The sequence below is a fragment of the Coccinella septempunctata genome, chromosome 1 (genome assembly GCF_907165205.1).
Source record: "Coccinella septempunctata chromosome 1, icCocSept1.1, whole genome shotgun sequence".
In the NCBI taxonomy this organism is placed as follows: domain Eukaryota; kingdom Metazoa; phylum Arthropoda; class Insecta; order Coleoptera; family Coccinellidae; genus Coccinella; species Coccinella septempunctata.
The window spans coordinates 67,203,507-67,220,722 of NC_058189.1; the positions used below are offsets into that span (position 1 = coordinate 67,203,507).

Here is a 17,216-nt window from a genome sequence, read left to right on the forward strand (position 1 = left end):
TTTCCATCGAAACCATCAGACGACGTTTGAGAGAGGTGAATCTAGGTTCTAGTCGTCCATTAAGAGGAGTTCCATTAACACGTGACCATGAGCGTCATAGACTGAAATGGGCAAGGCAACATATCAATTGGAACGATCAATGGCATAGTGTCCTTTTCACTGATGAATCCAGATATGGACGATTTTCACATTCTCGAAGAATAAGGTTATGGAAAATCCCACGCATAGGTACCCCGTAATCGTCGTTATGTCCAAGAAGTCCATCCATTCCGAGAGGGTAGTGTTATGGTATGGGCCGGGATATGTTTCAACGGGCGCACAGATCTACACATTTGTCCTGGGAATATGACCGTCTTATACTATAGGGAGCTTGTCATTGACAATGTTGTGCCAAATTTTCACGCTGCTATTGGTGAAACTTTTCAATTTCTAGACCATAACGCTAGACCGCACCGTGCAGCCATAGTTGAGAATGCGCGCGAGGAGCTTGGTATTCCACATTTACCAATACCTCCGCACTCACCAGATTTGAATTGCATAGAACATGCATGGGATATGCTCCAAAGAAGATTAGATAATCATCAACCTACCCCAGAATCCTTAAATGATCTGAGAGAGCTTCTGCCCCGTTTATGGAACCAAATTCCTCAAGAAATGTTCAACAACCTCGTATGTAGTATGCAAAGAAGATGTCAAGCTGTTATTGGTGCTCTTAGAGGCCATATATTGTATTGATAGTCTTAAAATGCTTGAACTCTCTGGGAATCAAATTTCGTTATTTTCTTCGATTTTTCTTAACCACCCTGTATACGCTGCAGAACTACAGACTAAAATTACTTTGCAACTTGAAATCATATCAATATGAATTTTCATCACAAAAATCTTATTTTAACTATATTTTTTTGCAATTTAAGTCAATATCCCTAACTCATGTGGAGCAGTTTATGTCAGGTTTTTTTGATAAATGAAGAGTTAAGTTCTTGACACAATTCAATCTCAAAAAAATAATGAACCTAGATAAGAGAATCGGGGTTCAAAAGCTCAATTTTCAGGTGGATCGGGAAGTTGATTTAGTCGCCCTGTATATAAGAAAGTTATTCCGTTTCGCCAGAAATTTCTCATATCACAATAACTATTAATTCGTTCAACCAATGTACATACATAATGGCATACACCTGGTAAGACTCCTTCCTCCGAAACTAACCATTGTCAATATGCTGAATATCAAGATATAACTTTTCCTACACGTCGGAATCCTTGGAAACTTCCCTCGGAGCCACGCTGGAGTCGATTCACAAGGGTTGAAATCCCCGTTGATTTGTCGGGGATCATAATTTCTGGGGGGATTCAGTCTTGTCAGGTATGCCCGTAAAATTGGCGAACTTACAAGGTGACCGGGTCTTTTTATCAGGGTCGATGTTACTAACGTTACGAAAAAATTTTCATTAGCAGATAGGTTCAGCAAGCACTTGACCTGTATCGCTTGAAAGTGTACTGGATGCATGTTAGATTGATTGGTTTGAGTGGGACCCCTACAAGTGGAAATTGATTAGAGAATCGTGCTGGGACAGGTTCGAAAAAAACTTTTGAAGATCGTTTTCTACTTGATGCTGTCGTTTCAAATCTGTAAGTGTCCTTTGGGAGATAACTGGATAAAATATTCATGAAGGCAGAGCTAAGCAGTTGAAGTGAAAATACTTGAATTGAATCACTACTCTTACTTCATTTTTTCTATTTACTGAAATCATTTCCGGTTCTGAGACATTTCAAGAAACGAATGAAAATTCCTTCCATCGGCCAGCCAACAAAAATCGTTTATTATATACTAGACTACCAAAGATTATTATATTAATCTTTGTAGACACTAATTTGAGGGAAGGCTAAAAATCTGAAGAACAGTTTCTTTATAAATGATTGTAATGTCGCAGTTAGCTTTGAATTATTCTGTGCCTTTTCTCGCAATTAAATATTATAGAATTTCATAATTAACGCCTGCTACGATTTTACAATCATTTATGAAGACCCTTCATTGATAGCTGAAAAAAAATAATATTCTGATTTTCTGAGTCTTAAAATTATTTACGAATTATGAGAATGATGCTCTTAATCTTAACTATTTTATCGTATTTCGTGTACAACTTTTCATACTGCTCGGAAGTCAAGCTATCGATCAATGGTAGAGCGATAGAGGACATTCTTCTCTTCCACAGAAAAATTTCTACATCTATGCATAACTTAAAATTCCTAATTCACTAATTACCTTGTCTAACTATTAAAAAACTGTTCTTCATCTAATTTTATTCATTATCTCTAATTAGTGTAATATCTTACACCATGTATGGTAGATGGTATTTTGATAATATATACAGGGTGAGTCTTTGACTAGTACAAATATTTCAACATTTATTTTTGCCTATACCATTTTTTCCGATTCGGCCCTGATAACAATATAAAGCCATTTTCAGATTTCATAATGAGATGTGCCACCCCTAGAAAAACAAAATTACCTTCAGAATAACTAGCTAAATCTGAGACACTACACATCTGTCACATCTGTGGATCTTTTGAAAAGAGTTGCATTCGGTCAAAGTACCCAATTTTTCAGATTTCACAGATACTTCGTAATTTTTTAATATCAAATCACTCGAAAACGGGGCATTTTACAAGAAAATATGAAGAATACTTTTTCTTTACAAAACGTTCAAATATTCACTAGATAGAGTCCAACTAAGTTTCAAGAGCTAGGTTCTTTGAATTTGTGGTATTTTTCTGGTACGTAATGGTCATAATAAGAAAACTGGAACACGTGGCTGATATGTTGTGCTCGAAAAAGATTAATCAAATAAATGAAAAACTATATTCCGAAGTTCATTTCATTCGATAAAACCGCTTGTGAGATAGAACTAAAAATAACGTTTTTTATGAGTTTTCAACAGTCCGTATCTTTCAAACCGAGCCGATTCGGAAAAAGTGGTTAAAAAAATTGTTTCTTTTGACCTCAAGAATTTACTGTCAAAGACTCACCCTGTATATCTTTTAAGTATCATATCTGAATCTCGGAAAGAACCCAAATAAAGTTTCAAGAAAAGATGATATTCACCTTGTTAAATCGTATAGTTGAAATACCTAATGAATAAAATTGATCAAACTTTCAAACCATGTTATCATCAATTTTGATCATTTTTGACCTAAGGAGGTTTCCCTGTAGAATTAGAGGATCCTTTCATAGAGTAAAATAGAAATTCACGCTACAAAAAATAACCAACTTGCTGCAGTTTCATTGCAAAAATTTTTTTGTTTCCTAATTTGGCAATTTTCATTGACACACCATGTACGCCGCATAAGAGCAAGTTACCAAATACATTCATATTCTTCCCGAATATCAAATTCGTACATTATATTAATTTAGGGCTGTGTCGATCAGGGTATTTTCGTAACCCGGGTCGATCGCGACCCACCGGCTCAGGGATCGGGTCAAAAGATTCGATCATTTCGATCACTTCGATCACAGACCCGAATATGCTAAATTAACTCATTTATCGTGTATCAAGCCTGTTCAAATGTGATCGGGCTCAGAAATGAAAAGAGTGGGTTCTAGATTGTGGTCAGAAATGATTTTAACGGGTTTTTTATATATGAAATGTATTTACAATTGATATTTTATCAATTATCATACACCTAATTCGATCATTCGATCATAAAACCCGATTTTGTTATATCGCATTGACTCATTCACCGACTTTCGAGCCTGTTAAAATTTTATTGAGTTTCGAGTTTAAAGATCGACTCAGGAAATGAATTTTTCTAATTAAAGATGTATTTTTGTGATAGAAGATCATAATTAAATGGTCCAGCATTTTCAGCCTGAATGTGGCCAAAAATTGCGTCGTCCTAAATCAAGAGGTTTTTGTTATCATTAAATTAGTAGAATTTCATTTCTTCCGAAAAGTTTTTTTTCAATTTCGCTTAATGAGAAATTTCCCAACTTTTATATGTACTTGTTCAATTAATCTATCGCTTCCAACTCCATAATTCACAATCGATCCTTATGGGTTCTTCAAGATACAATTCAATCATTCGATCATTTCGATCTTTTCCATCGCGTCGCCTCTCATTCGATCTTTCGATCTCGACTCGATCATGCTACAATACCTATTCTTGAATAGACAACCAGCGATACGCGATACACCCTACAACCAATGCCAAAACAACCAATCCATCTATAGGGGGAAACTGAAAGTTGCCATTTTTTGTCAAATAAACAATCTATTGAGAAAATAGTCACTTCAGTCAGTCGAATTCTGTAGTAATGCTCGTGTCCAGAAGGCGCAGGCGGGTCGAACTCGAATATGACCGAATGATCGAAATGATTGGGTCATTTCGAGATCGGTGACTCGATCACTCCCGCACGGGTTACGATCGAATCCAAACGATTCGATCGATCGTGATCGACACAGCCCTATTGAGTATTATACTCGATGGTACAATCGAATTTCGGACATACAAAAAGTTTTCCGTCATCCCTGGCGGGGATCGAACCCACGACCTTTGGATTAGAAGTCCAACGCGCTATCCGCTGCGCCACAGGGACGTTGGTAGGAATGTAGAATTAGCGTTATATGGTCGATTGGTATATACAAAGTGTACTTTCGAAAAAAATTCAAGGGATGATTCCTTTTGGAAATATAGTATTGGTCTTTCATATAAATTTTTTTGAGCAGCCCTTGTTTAGATACAGCTACCTAAGGATGCCACCTGTTGATTTACACATTGTATCATACTTATATGTTGATAACTCATAAATTTTTTAACGTTTTTTATCTTTTTTTTTTTTAAGTATCCTCTCCCCAAATATTGATAATATAAGATGATAGAGAACAGTTTTTTGGTATTTGAACGAGTCTAGTTCGTTTATCGGTCATTTATGAACAGTTTAGTGGTCGGAGCCAAAAATGCCCACGTGGTTTACCTCGAGCACCTGTTGGATCTCCTCTGGGCTCATTCTCCTGCAGAAGGCCTGTATCTTGAGCACCTTGGTCCACTGCTTGGCCGATTTGATGGAGCCATGAAAAGCCATCGCTGGCCTGATTCGGCTGCGGAACACCGTGATGAATGTTTTTGTGATCGGCCCACTTCAAAACATTTTTTTCACGCGCCTTGTTCTCGGACGTATCGAGAGAACAGTCCTTCAGTTTACGTCACGTACACATTTTTTCTTGTCGCTGGGGATATGGCCACTATGGACATGAATATGGACAGAGCGTGCAAGTGGTGATGTTAATGGAGGATGGGACGACGAACACAGAGATGCACCTTTGTGGAGACGAGAAAATGAAAGTGGAAGGACCCTTCGATTCGATGACTTTCCAGTTTGATCCTAATTGAATTGTTTTGGGGTGGAATGAAAGGAGATATCCGGCTAAAACCCGGGAACAGGGGATATTTACCACACAGGCTTAGAATTTAGGTTATTTACTTCATTTTTGAGTGGAACGTTCCTATCAACTTATGTTTCACAGAGTGTTACCAAACTGCCAGTTTTCAGGAGTGTATTCCTTGGCAAAAATTAAAGGTCTCTTATTTAAACTTCAAACTAAAGATCTTCAACGAAAAGTTACACGTTGCCTGTCAAAATTATTGTAATTTTTTTCTCGAAGTTGCTGAAGAGTTGAATAAATGTCATTTTGTGGGCATGTTTTATTAATAGGAGGCTACAATAGGAGACCAAGCGATGACTTCATAGACACATACTAGATTTTTTCGATTCCTTTCACAGAATATTCGTTCATGTACAGGGTATTCCAAATTGCTTGATTTTTGGTGTTTCTGCTATTTCTAGACTAGATAGGTGAAAACATTGAGAGGAGTCCTGGGTTCCATTCTGTAGAAAATGTGTCATAACTTTTTTATTTCCGAAGATATCTACACATGATATAAACTTTCTACAGGCAATTTTTCACTGAGATTACGACACTACATTCAACTTATTCTTTTATGTCTTGTACTAAAGGTGTGTCTTCATTTCAATGAAGACAATATATATGTCGATATATTACCTACTTCCTTAGTCAAGGCAAAATCATCATTTTAGTTTCAATTTTTATAGGGTTCTATGAAACCTCTATGACCACAAAATTGTTCAGTCCCAATTAACCATCTCTATGATACGGATTAAACCTTTTCGTTCATAGAATTTCATTTCTTAGCTGAAACAATTTTTATCAATATCAGGCAGGATTTCTATGATCAATTTTTATAGAAATAAAAAAAAATCTATTCGACTATTCACAAAAGAAGTCTAGAAGTACCAGAAACATCCGAAATAAAGCAATTTGGAATACCCTGTACAATGCTGTATTTTAATTTCATGAGGAAACTGTTGCTTTCGAGGACTTTATACACTCAAATAGCTCTGCAATGATTCGTTCTTTTGAATTTGAAAGTTATCCCAAAAATGAAATAGGGGTTATATGTTTCACCCTTTTAAAGATCACAAAAAACTATTTGTCTCTATGTTCGCTTTTGAACCTTTTGAAGTTGAAGTGATGTGGGTTTTTGGGAAAAACGTGCATTCTACAACATACAAGGTGAGTCTATGACTCGTACAAATATTTTAACAGTAGATACTTGAAATCAAAAGAAATACTTTTTCCTTTAACATTTTTTTTTTCGAATTGGCTTGGTTTGGAATATACAGGCTGTTGAAAGCACTTAAAAGTTCTATCTCACAAACAGTTTTATCGCATGAAATAAATTTGGGAATATATTTTTTCATTTTTTTGATGAACCTTTTTCGAACACAAGATGTCACCCAGTTTTCCCATTATGACCATTACGTACCATAAAAATACCCAAAATTCAAAAAACCCAACTCTTGAAACTGAGTTGGACGCTATCAAAAGAGTATTTGAACGTTTTGTAAAATGAAAGTATTTTTCATATTTTTTCGTGTAATGCGCCGTTTTCCAGTAATTTCATGTTCAAAAATTCAAAAGTTTTGTGAAATTTGAAAAATTGGGTACTTTGACCGACAACAACTCTTTTTAAAAGGTCCACAAATGTGTAGTATCGCAGATTAATGGTTGTATTCTGCTTTTCATCTGTAAGTTACAAATCTGTAGCGTGCGATCGATTTGACAGTGTCCGATTGACAGATTCGTAAGTAATGCAATTCTGGAAATGTTCCTGTAACTATCTTCTTTACAGTGTTACTTTTGAACTACTCATCGTAAATAGTTACGGATTCCTGTAAGCTAGAGATCATTAAAAACGCCCATGAGCTTATATGAAAAGTTACAGATTGGTTACCGATGAAAGCAGAATACCACCATTAGCTAGTTATTCTGAAGGTAATTTTTTTTTCCAGGGATGACACAGCCCATCATGAAAACTTAAAATGGCTATATCTTTTCATCAGGGCCTAATCGGAAAAAATAGTATACGAAAAAAGTGGTTCTTTCGACCTCAACAACTACTGTTAATTTATTCGTGCGAGTCAAAGATTCACCCTGTATAGGTGAATACACAGTTGATTTAAGGGCCAAAAAATAGTGACAGTCTTTCATATCATTTTTTTTGTGGAGCAGTTCCTGCTTAGGTAAAAATTATATGAACGACATAGGTACACTACTTCTGACACGAAATCATTAGTTAAATTCTTTCGTAACTCTTCATTTACACCCTGTATATAGCATATATTGTCAACAGACTATTTTTCTGGAATACTCCCCTGCATGATTCTTGATATTTCAGGTATGAATTGCCCTTTTTGTAGTTTGAAAGTGAGGTAAAATTGGAGAATGTAAGATAAAGAAGTTTGTACCACCGTCGACTTAAAATGCATGGACATGTTTTGAAGTTTTAAGAAACTCGTGAAGAGAATTTTTTGAAATTTAGTGTTCTCAGTTCCACGATGGATTTTGACAGACTGTCTGCTATAATCTATAGAAAAATCCAATAGAAATTTATTAATAGTGTATTTGGATTAGGCAAAAAACCATATGTGGATTGAGAATGGAGAACAACATATTGTTATATTCGTGACGAAAAGCACAATTTCTTCCAGTGAACAATAAAAACTTCTTATATTTGTTCACTGAAAGACCAGATGCAACTCTATTTCCCCGTTCATTTTCCTCGATCCCCAGGTGAAAAATGATCATCTCAGCCGCCTGATTACCGATGGAATGGAACTAATGAACCTCAAGAAACAACAGCTAACCATCAACCACCCACTACTTACTCGTAAAATTTCGAAAAAGCAAAGCAACTCATGATTCAGAATCCGAAAAAATAATGGCGAAAATCGGGGTCCCGGTTCGCGCGCGCTCAGCAACGGTCCCGTCCCGGAGCAGCTCGGAGCCTGTATCGTCCGGAGGTTGTACCGGCAACTGGGAACTTGGGGGAGCGATCCCGCCGTTTTCAAGATCACGGGCCGTTGCGCAAAACGTCGCGAAATGGCGGATGCGACGGGACGACCTTGAGGCACCGTCTCTCGCGGGTCTGCCCGCCAGGAGACAGCTGAAGGGTTGACTCCTGACGGCGCTATTAGGATTAAGCGATATCCGGATTATCCGGTCGCGGTTTAATTTCGAAAAATCCGCCGCAGTTTTGAGGATGTGCAGACGATGGGCCTTGGATAAGGAGGGGACGGAAGATTTTATAACGAGTGGGGAAAAGATTAGATCACCCTGCTGTGTGGAGGGTGGGATGTGCTCGATAGTGACGTTCATACTTTCACAATCTTAAAGGAAGTAGAGGGTATCCCAAATCACTTGATTATGGCTGTTTCTGGTACTTCTAGACTAAATAATCATCAACACATCGAAGAAAATTTTACTTTAATTAATGACAATGTCCGATCTCGCCAAACTCGACTAGTTAATAAAGATGGACTGGCCAGCTCGTTGTCCAGAGATGAATTGCCTCGAGCATGTCTTTCTCGTCGAAATTATGCCTCAAGAAATAGAGCGCTCGAGACCAAGTACTATCTTTACCGAGTGTTGAAAATTAACCATGATCATCTATCCAACCTTGCTCTTGTCTACGCTCCTAACTAGCTCCGAACAGCTACGTATAGTACCCCAATTCTGCGGTACCCTAATTGACCGAAGCAGCAGCCCAACTCTCATTGTTTTCCGAAACGAGAAACTAAACATTCTCTTATCATTCTCCTTAGTTCTTGTTCACGTTGATGAATTGACTTCTCATCAACCCCGATTATTGAAGAACTTCTCTATAAGTTCATCTCATTGAAGTAATTCTTTTTTCGTTCAATTCTGTTGCTAAATAGTTCTAATCCAGTCTTCTCAGAATTAATAATTCAACCATTTTTATGTTATTTTCAATCTGTATGAAATGAGTCCAGTTGCAAGATTATTCCAAAATCTTCAAACATAATTTACATAGATTTTCAGACCTCTTTAAATCTTCTCATATGGAAATAGATAGGTAGCAACCGAATTGAACCTTCTTATGTCTTTCTCATTGATAATGAATATTGATTTATTGTTCTCTCATGATCATCTCTCATTTATCCCATTTATTTGAATCAGTTTATTTCATTTTTCAAGTCAACTATGATGTTAACCTCTCATTTACATATGACTAATTACTGTTGTCGAGTTTCAGATGAATGAATGCTCATGTTCTCCGGGAATGTATAGTTTTCCATCAGAACGCGATGTGAACTTCTCAAATATTGTTCAACGGTCAGTGGTAACCCATAATACTGGTTGACAGTCTCTTGTCCTGGTTCCACCCTGGAAGTTCTGCTCTGGTAATCGTGAACTCTGTCAACTGATGATCTGCCCTAATCATTATACTTTCTACTCTCATTAATATATTCTTATATCTATTCATTTTCCTCGCTATACAGATTAGTTCTCAAGCCTTCTGCTCTTCTCGTAACCAACGATTAGTGGTTTCCCTCATTAGTACTCTCATTTTGCACCTCCCATAATTTATCAACTGTATCCTCTATTTTTCTGATGGATGTTGTAATGCACGATTAGTTTTGCTTACTTGTAAGCAGTCCGTCTCTGTAAATGTTGTATTCATTGATGAATTTTGCTTTTTCCAAAACCAACGTTAATTATATTAATATATCTTACTATTCTTGCTCTGCTCATATTTGAATTATAATATTATTGCTCGACTCACACTTCATGTATTGATCTCATTGATGATCAGACTCAGGCAATTTAGTTTACACCTCTTGGCCTATCCCATTATTACAACTCAGTCTTCTCATTAAAATTTATTATTCTAACCATTTGTTTCTCTGATGGAATAAAGAGGCTCTCCCAATCGATTATAATCAATTGCTCTGTCACTGTAAACGTTGTGTTAATTTTGAATTTATCGAACTTTCTCAAGAATAAGTTTGACCTCAAGTGACGTCTCATTTGAACCACCTACTCTTGATTATTTTTGTTTTTAGTTGAATAATTTCACTCTGAATCTATAGATGTTGTTAGTATTTGTATTTGTTACTGTATTAGCTTCATACGGGTGAATTATTCATTTTATGATTGTGAACGATAAACAATAAATATTTTATACAACCATCTTCAACTCAATTATCTGGTAATAGTCCACCACTTTAATTTTCACAAAATCTGAACACCACCGACTTTCAACACCGATACTTTCAATTTTCATTTTCCTGTTTCTGTTATTGAAACCTAGAATTCATTATATTTAAATTAAAAATTTTCAATCTTCATTATTTCATTTTTCCTGAAAAAAAAAATGATATCCCATGAACATGAGGCTTCTGGAAAATACGAGTCAACGGTCCGATACAACTAGACGTAAAGAATTAATATCCTTCACTTGGTCGGCGTAAATGTTGTTTTGAACAATTAACTCCTATTCTCTCAGGAGTTGTTAATATCTCTGAAACAATTCACTACCCGAATATTAATGAAATTGGGGTACTTAATCGCAATGCATTCACGCAACACCCAAAACTGAAATAATGATATAAATTAAAACAGGTGTTCGTGGGTACAAAATGCAGATTCTAGATGAAAGTTATCAATAATGATATACCTACTCGATGATAAGTATGTGAATATCTACAGTTCCTAAATTAGGTCTCAAACACAGTTTTTTAAACCCCCAATTCTCAGGTCGTTTGTGCATGTGTATAAAACTTCAAAGCTGATATTTAATCGGATGAAAATCATAAGAGAATGATGGATATTGCTACAAAAACTGAAACCATGAAAAAAATGTGTGAGTAAATATAATTCCCCAAACACTTCTCAGTTATTACAAAATGTTATGTCATGTGATTATTACAGGTGTTCATAAATTGGAAGTACAAACGAAGAGTACAAGTTAGAGTTTTCACCATGTGACATGCCATTTCGATAGCATATCTACAGGGTGCTCTTCTTTCTGGAACACTATCCCCTGTTTTCCTTCAGACCTTTTTTTGGTGAGCCTCTGTTGATTTGAAAAATTTAAAAAGAACCTTTGCTGTCATACTAAACTTCATGGTCTCCTGTAGTTTTGTCGTATCTGCTACCAATTTCGAGAAAAAAATTTTGAAAGATTCCCTCGAAATAATCCTCAGAAAATCCAAATTGTCATGAAACTTCAGCTAGTTAGCTGTGGTGAATGAAGTCATTGTTAATTTGGACACATCAATTTAAGCTTCGTGATATCTTGTGAAGTGAAGATGTAAGAGAAAATCTCGGAAAAAATTCTAACTTTAACACCTTGTATCTCGAAAACGAATCTCTTGCTGAAGAAACACAAGTAATATCCTCTTTTCATATGAACCTCCAACTTTGGAACACCCATTATAAGAAGAGTTTGAAAGTAGGTCAATAACAAGGTATCATACCAAATTCTAAAAGAATACCAAAACTCACCTTAAATATCTCGTTGTCTCCTGCATCTAACACCCTCCTTATATCCAGCAGTTTATCGATCTGCATGATGTCTATGCGAAAATTACTCAGATTCTTGAATTTGAACATTCCCATCCCGCACACATGCACTCTACCACTGATGAAAGAACCGTTTTGTCGCCAGAAGAAGTCAACCGCAAAGAAAAGGAACAAATACGAACAAACTTCACGTGCTTTCTCGTTAATGACGATGAATGTCCAGTGGGATTCAAACTAGGGTTGATGGAATAGACATGATTGAGTACACGCGAATCAAAAGGGTTTTCTATAACACGAGACCGTAGTTTAATTGATAGAGTTCGAGATAGACTGTACGTTTTTTCGTTTACAGTGGTGAACGACCAGAGAAATGCCACACCTCAGAAGGGTGAGGGATAACAGAAACGAGAGATTTGTCAGGATGGCTCATTTTTTGTGGAAAGAACATACATTTTTCCATAATCTGGGATGAAATTCGTTTGGGAAATACGGATGAGCAAAAAATTTCCGCTTAATTTCGAAAAACTTGAAAGCAGCTAGATCGATTCTGATCAAAATCACGAAGCTTCCTCCATTTAATGAATAAATCAGATGAGCCCCTACTCACGAAATTCTAGATCAATATAGTCTTGAACAAAAAAAAAACTGAGAGAATTTTTTTATCGAACGCATTTTGAAATAACTTTTTAAGTTGTGCATAAATTTTGGTCATTTTGTTGTCTGTTTGTAGCCTATTCCACCTAGTTTAACACCTCATGTTGGATCTGCAGTAATTTCAATAAGGATACAGTTGATGAATTATGAAAGGTAACAAATGAGAGTATTTATGAGGGAAACCACTAATCGTTGGTTTCGAGAAGCTCAGAAGGCTTTGGAACTAATCTGTATAACGATTAATATAAGAATTTATTAATGAGAGTACAAAGTATGATGAGTAGATCATACCAGTTTAGAGAGTACACGATTACCAGAGCATACCATCCAAGATGGAACCAGGACGAGAGACTGTCAACCAATATTATGGCTTACCATTGACCGTTGAAATATATTTGAGAAGTTTACATCGCGTTCTGAAGGAAAACTATCAATTCCAGGGTCCACCCTGGAAAGCATGAGGATTCATTCATCTGAAACTCGACAAAAGTAATTAGTCATATGTTGTCAACTCATTTTGAAATAACTTTTTAGGTTGTGCATCAATTTTGATCATTTTGTTGTCTGTTTGTAGCCTATTTCACCTAGCTTAACACATGATGTCCGATCTGAAGTTATTTCAATTGAAATTGATGGTATAGAGGGTAGAACTGAAAGTTGCAATGTCTTCCAAATTTCTGAACACCCTGTGGAGGTAATTAGTGACACTTCTTCGAAGTGTCTCCCATGGGACGTCAATCAAATACATCGGACAAATTCACTTGAATCGATTTCACAAATCAAATGGGACGAAATGTTACGTTTGGTAACCACGCGAATAGAACCGAATGAAATATTGTCTTTTAGCAGAAGCCCACTATCGGACTGAAACAGTGGTGCCTCTGGCGTTAAGCCAAATTAATTATTCATCGTGGAAAACCACGAAGCAACAGATGAAACGCCTAATGAAATTGTTCAATTATTAAAGTATCAACCCCATTGATCTCGGGCGATAAACGCTTTCATACTCCACGCAAAACGAGACGTATCGAACAACATAGCATAGGTGGAAGCCTGTTCGCTGTTTTCACCCCACGTTTTGGCACACGGGTAGTTTTATGAAGGGTTGGAAATCGCAGCCGAGATACATCATCACCTAGCAACTTGAAACTGTTCAGCAATTCGGTTAATAGTACGACAGAGGGACAGATTCATGCCTGTCGGTTAATTAACTTACGTTTTCCCAGCATCTGAACATCATGCAGGTTCACGTTATGTTCCTGGGTTGACGATTTTCTGAGGATTATTTATAGAAATGGGGGTGAGTAGTTCCGTTTGTACAATGAACGGGATCACTTTCTGATCCAAAGGTTATAATTGATTTCTATGATGAAAACGATTTCGAATATGTAACGGTACAGGAAAATATTGTGTCCTCGAACTTTGTCGAAAATTGACTTATCTAGAGAACAAGATTAAGTCGACCAGAATGCAAATAATATAGGATTTCCTATTAAGGGTGGATAGATGTTGAAATTGAAGAAAAGAAGCTTCGTGGTAGGAACACTTGGTCCTAAAAACGATATCGAATGTTCTCAACTGATTGGATTAGACTCATCAAGTTCTAATGTTCTAAATTCAAAGATAATAAGGAGTGTCAAACAAGAATGATCGAAATGGGAAGGATGGGCAACGTCTTTTTAAACAGGATTCTCGGAAGAGGAGCAAGAATGCCTCTTATAAACTGTGGTATCAACTTATGCACCTTGAAGAAAAACAGAAAAAAAAGTGTTATAATATTATAATTAATAAAGATAATGTTGGTCATCAATGAATACAACATTTACAGAGGGACTGCTCACAAGTAAGCACGATTAGAACTTCCATCAGAAAAATAGAGGATACAGTTGATGAATTATGAAAGATACCAAATGAGAGTATTAATGAGGGAAATCACTAATCGTTGGTTTCGAGAAGCGCAGAAGGCTTGAGAACTAATCTGTATATCCATGAATATGAGAATATATTAATGAGAGTACAAAGTATGATGAGTAGATCTTACCAGTTGAGAGAGTACACGATTACCAGATCATACCTTCCAAGGTGGAACCAGGACGAGATACTATCAACCAGTATTATGGCTTAGCACTGACCGTTGAAATATATTTGAGGAGCAAGATGCCTCTTATAAACTATGGTATCTACTGGGAAATGCACCTAGAAGAAGTTCCAAAAACAGAAAAAATAATGTTTTATTCTGATGTCGCCCAATACAGGCTGGTCTACTGAGAACTTAACACCTCGATTTTCCGAATTAAAAAGGAAAATGTGGAAAATCGCTCGGGCTAGTCAATTTCTGATTCGAAGATGAACAAATTTTACGGTTTTGTCATCCCCTTAACTTCAACCCTGTAACGCAAGCACAACTCCTTGATTTTCAATAGGGATGAGAACTTATTTCGAGGATCATATCGAGTACTATCAGACCCCTAAAATTTCGCTTCAAACTATCCATCGATAATGGAAGAACAAAGAAAATAGCGAAAAAGGCAATGTGGAATTCATCTCGAGAAATTATTCGGATCCGATACATTTCGAAGGTATTTAGTTATGTTGTTAATTTTTGTCTAAAAAAGTATTAATTCTTAGTCCAAAAGAGTAGACGGACCAGGTTTGTGATTCGTAGAAGTAAAATGGTGTATGCCTTAGCAGAAAGGGAGGAAATCATAAAATTATTCCTCAGAACTAACGACTCTGCGCGGATTTATTCAAGGAACAAAGAAAATGTATCCGCTGTGCAACTGGTTGTCAAACTTGACGCTGCTGGTTCAGCCGGAAACAAAACGAGCGGACATAAAAGAGACGAAGTGAGGGACGTGGCTGTCTTAGGCCATGTAGCAATGGATCCAACCTTTAGAACTAGGGAATTGTCTGATGCATCTGACGTTTCAAGCACATCAATCATGAGAATCCAGTTCAGGAACTGAAACTGGTCAGTGAAATGATTAAAGGTAATCAGAACTACATGTTCGATATTTGTATTTCGCCCCTTTTTTCACGACGTAAAAACACTGGCTTAATTCATTCAGATCTATTGAAGAACGTTATTTTTCCAGCCCTCGTACAAGTATTAGAGAATGCAGAAGACCATCAAACGATCATTTTCGAATAAAATGGCGCACCACCTTATTTCGTTCAACCGGTGCGTCAGTTCTTAGATGAAAATTTTCCTCACGCCTGGATTGGAAGAAGGGGACATATTGAGTGGCCACCTAGATCGCCTGATCTGGCTCCACTGGACTTTTTTCTATTGGATCACCTGAAATTCTAGATTTACGCTGCCCAGCCTGAGTCACTAGATGATTTACGAACTCGGATCGTGAATGCCTTCAAATTAAACCAGAAATCTTGAATAATGTACGTGAACGTTTTCAGCAAAACTTATATTGCTGCATGGAAGTGAATGAAGCTTTTCAGCTTTCAATAAACTACGTGATCGCAAAACTAAGTGTTCTTTCACTATTAATTGTACCTGTCATTTCGTTACCATTTTCTAGTAAAATTTCAGTACCAGATAGTACTCGTTAAGATCATTCAACATAAGGTATCGCAACATCCCTTATGCCCAATCAAAATCAAGGGGTTGTGCTCACCCCCGTTTGGAGGTTGCAAATTGCGATTTCCCACATTTTAAAGTGTTAGGTTTTAGTTGGTCCACACTGTATACCTTCTGCCTTCAGTTTTTCGCAACGAAATCAACCAAAAAAAAAGAATTGCTGAAACTGTTTTCGAACATTTCTCCGAAAATTCAGCATTATCGTGAATAAAACAAGAGTCTAAAAAACCGATTACCAGAAGTGCCACAATGGCTTACAATCTCGCGATCGCTGAAAACTGCTAACGTCTCCGGAGGCCGAATAAATATCTGCAAAAATAATATTTCCGTCGTCGAATTGGATTGTAAAACAGACATTCCGAGAATTCCTTTTTACGACGCCCCGTTTTCCATATTTACGTAGGGAAGAGCGGCGCGTTCGGCTTATTGATTGCGTTTACGCTCCCACTTACTCTCTTTTCGGCGTTCCGTATTTAACAACGAATATCGAAAATTGGTTGGAAATTTGATGAGGCCACGTGTTATTGTGCAATAACACGGCCTCCCAGAGGATACTATAAAATTATATAACTCGGATGTAATGAATATGTAGATAAATGAATGAATATGAATATGCATTTATATAGGTCTGTAGTTCGGTGTGTTTGGGGGTTATAGGTTTAGTGGATCAGCGCGATAAAACTTGAGCTTTCTCCCTGAAGATTTCTTTATGGAATGCAACGATTTTTATGCCTCTGTTGTGATATTATTAGTGGGATACTAAAACTCTGGAGATAATGGAGTTCTATTTTTGGCAATCTGAAGACGTAAAATAAGTAAAGATTTGAGGTTAAGACGTTTTTTCAAATGCATAACTAGAAAGGTGAACCAGGTACTGAACTCGCCCAATGCTGTTTGGCACCCAATATTTGCAAAAATACAGATTCACTCAATTCTGAAATTACTTTTTGTTATCGAGCGAAAAGTTGTTAGAAAATTTTTCATTTTATTTTCTATTGCTAGAATCTCAAGTTTTAGCTCAATGGGATCTGTATTTCAACAGTAGATTCTGGAGGTCAAAAGAA

The 17,216-nt window shown here is 36.7% G+C and overlaps 1 protein-coding gene and 1 non-coding gene across 5 annotated transcripts in view; both read right to left on the reverse strand.

Annotated features, from left to right (window-relative positions):
• LOC123315213 (transient receptor potential cation channel subfamily A member 1) overlaps positions 1 to 17,216 on the reverse strand; it is a 59,764-nt gene that overhangs the window by 35,723 nt on the left and 6,825 nt on the right. The window contains exons 1-2 of one of the 4 annotated variants that reach the window (XM_044900844.1): positions 8,180 to 8,367; positions 4,970 to 5,237 (exon numbers count right to left, since the gene is read on the reverse strand). The exons of the other annotated variants lie outside the window; for them this stretch is intronic. Coding sequence (XP_044756779.1) covers positions 4,970 to 5,077 — 108 coding nt within the window. The 5' untranslated portion in view covers positions 5,078 to 5,237; positions 8,180 to 8,367. Of the gene's footprint in view, positions 1 to 4,969; positions 5,238 to 8,179; positions 8,368 to 17,216 lie in introns of those variants that run through there. 4 annotated transcript variants of the gene reach the window in all.
• Trnar-ucu lies at positions 4,519 to 4,591 on the reverse strand. The gene has a single exon. It is a non-coding gene; the product is annotated as a tRNA-Arg (tRNA).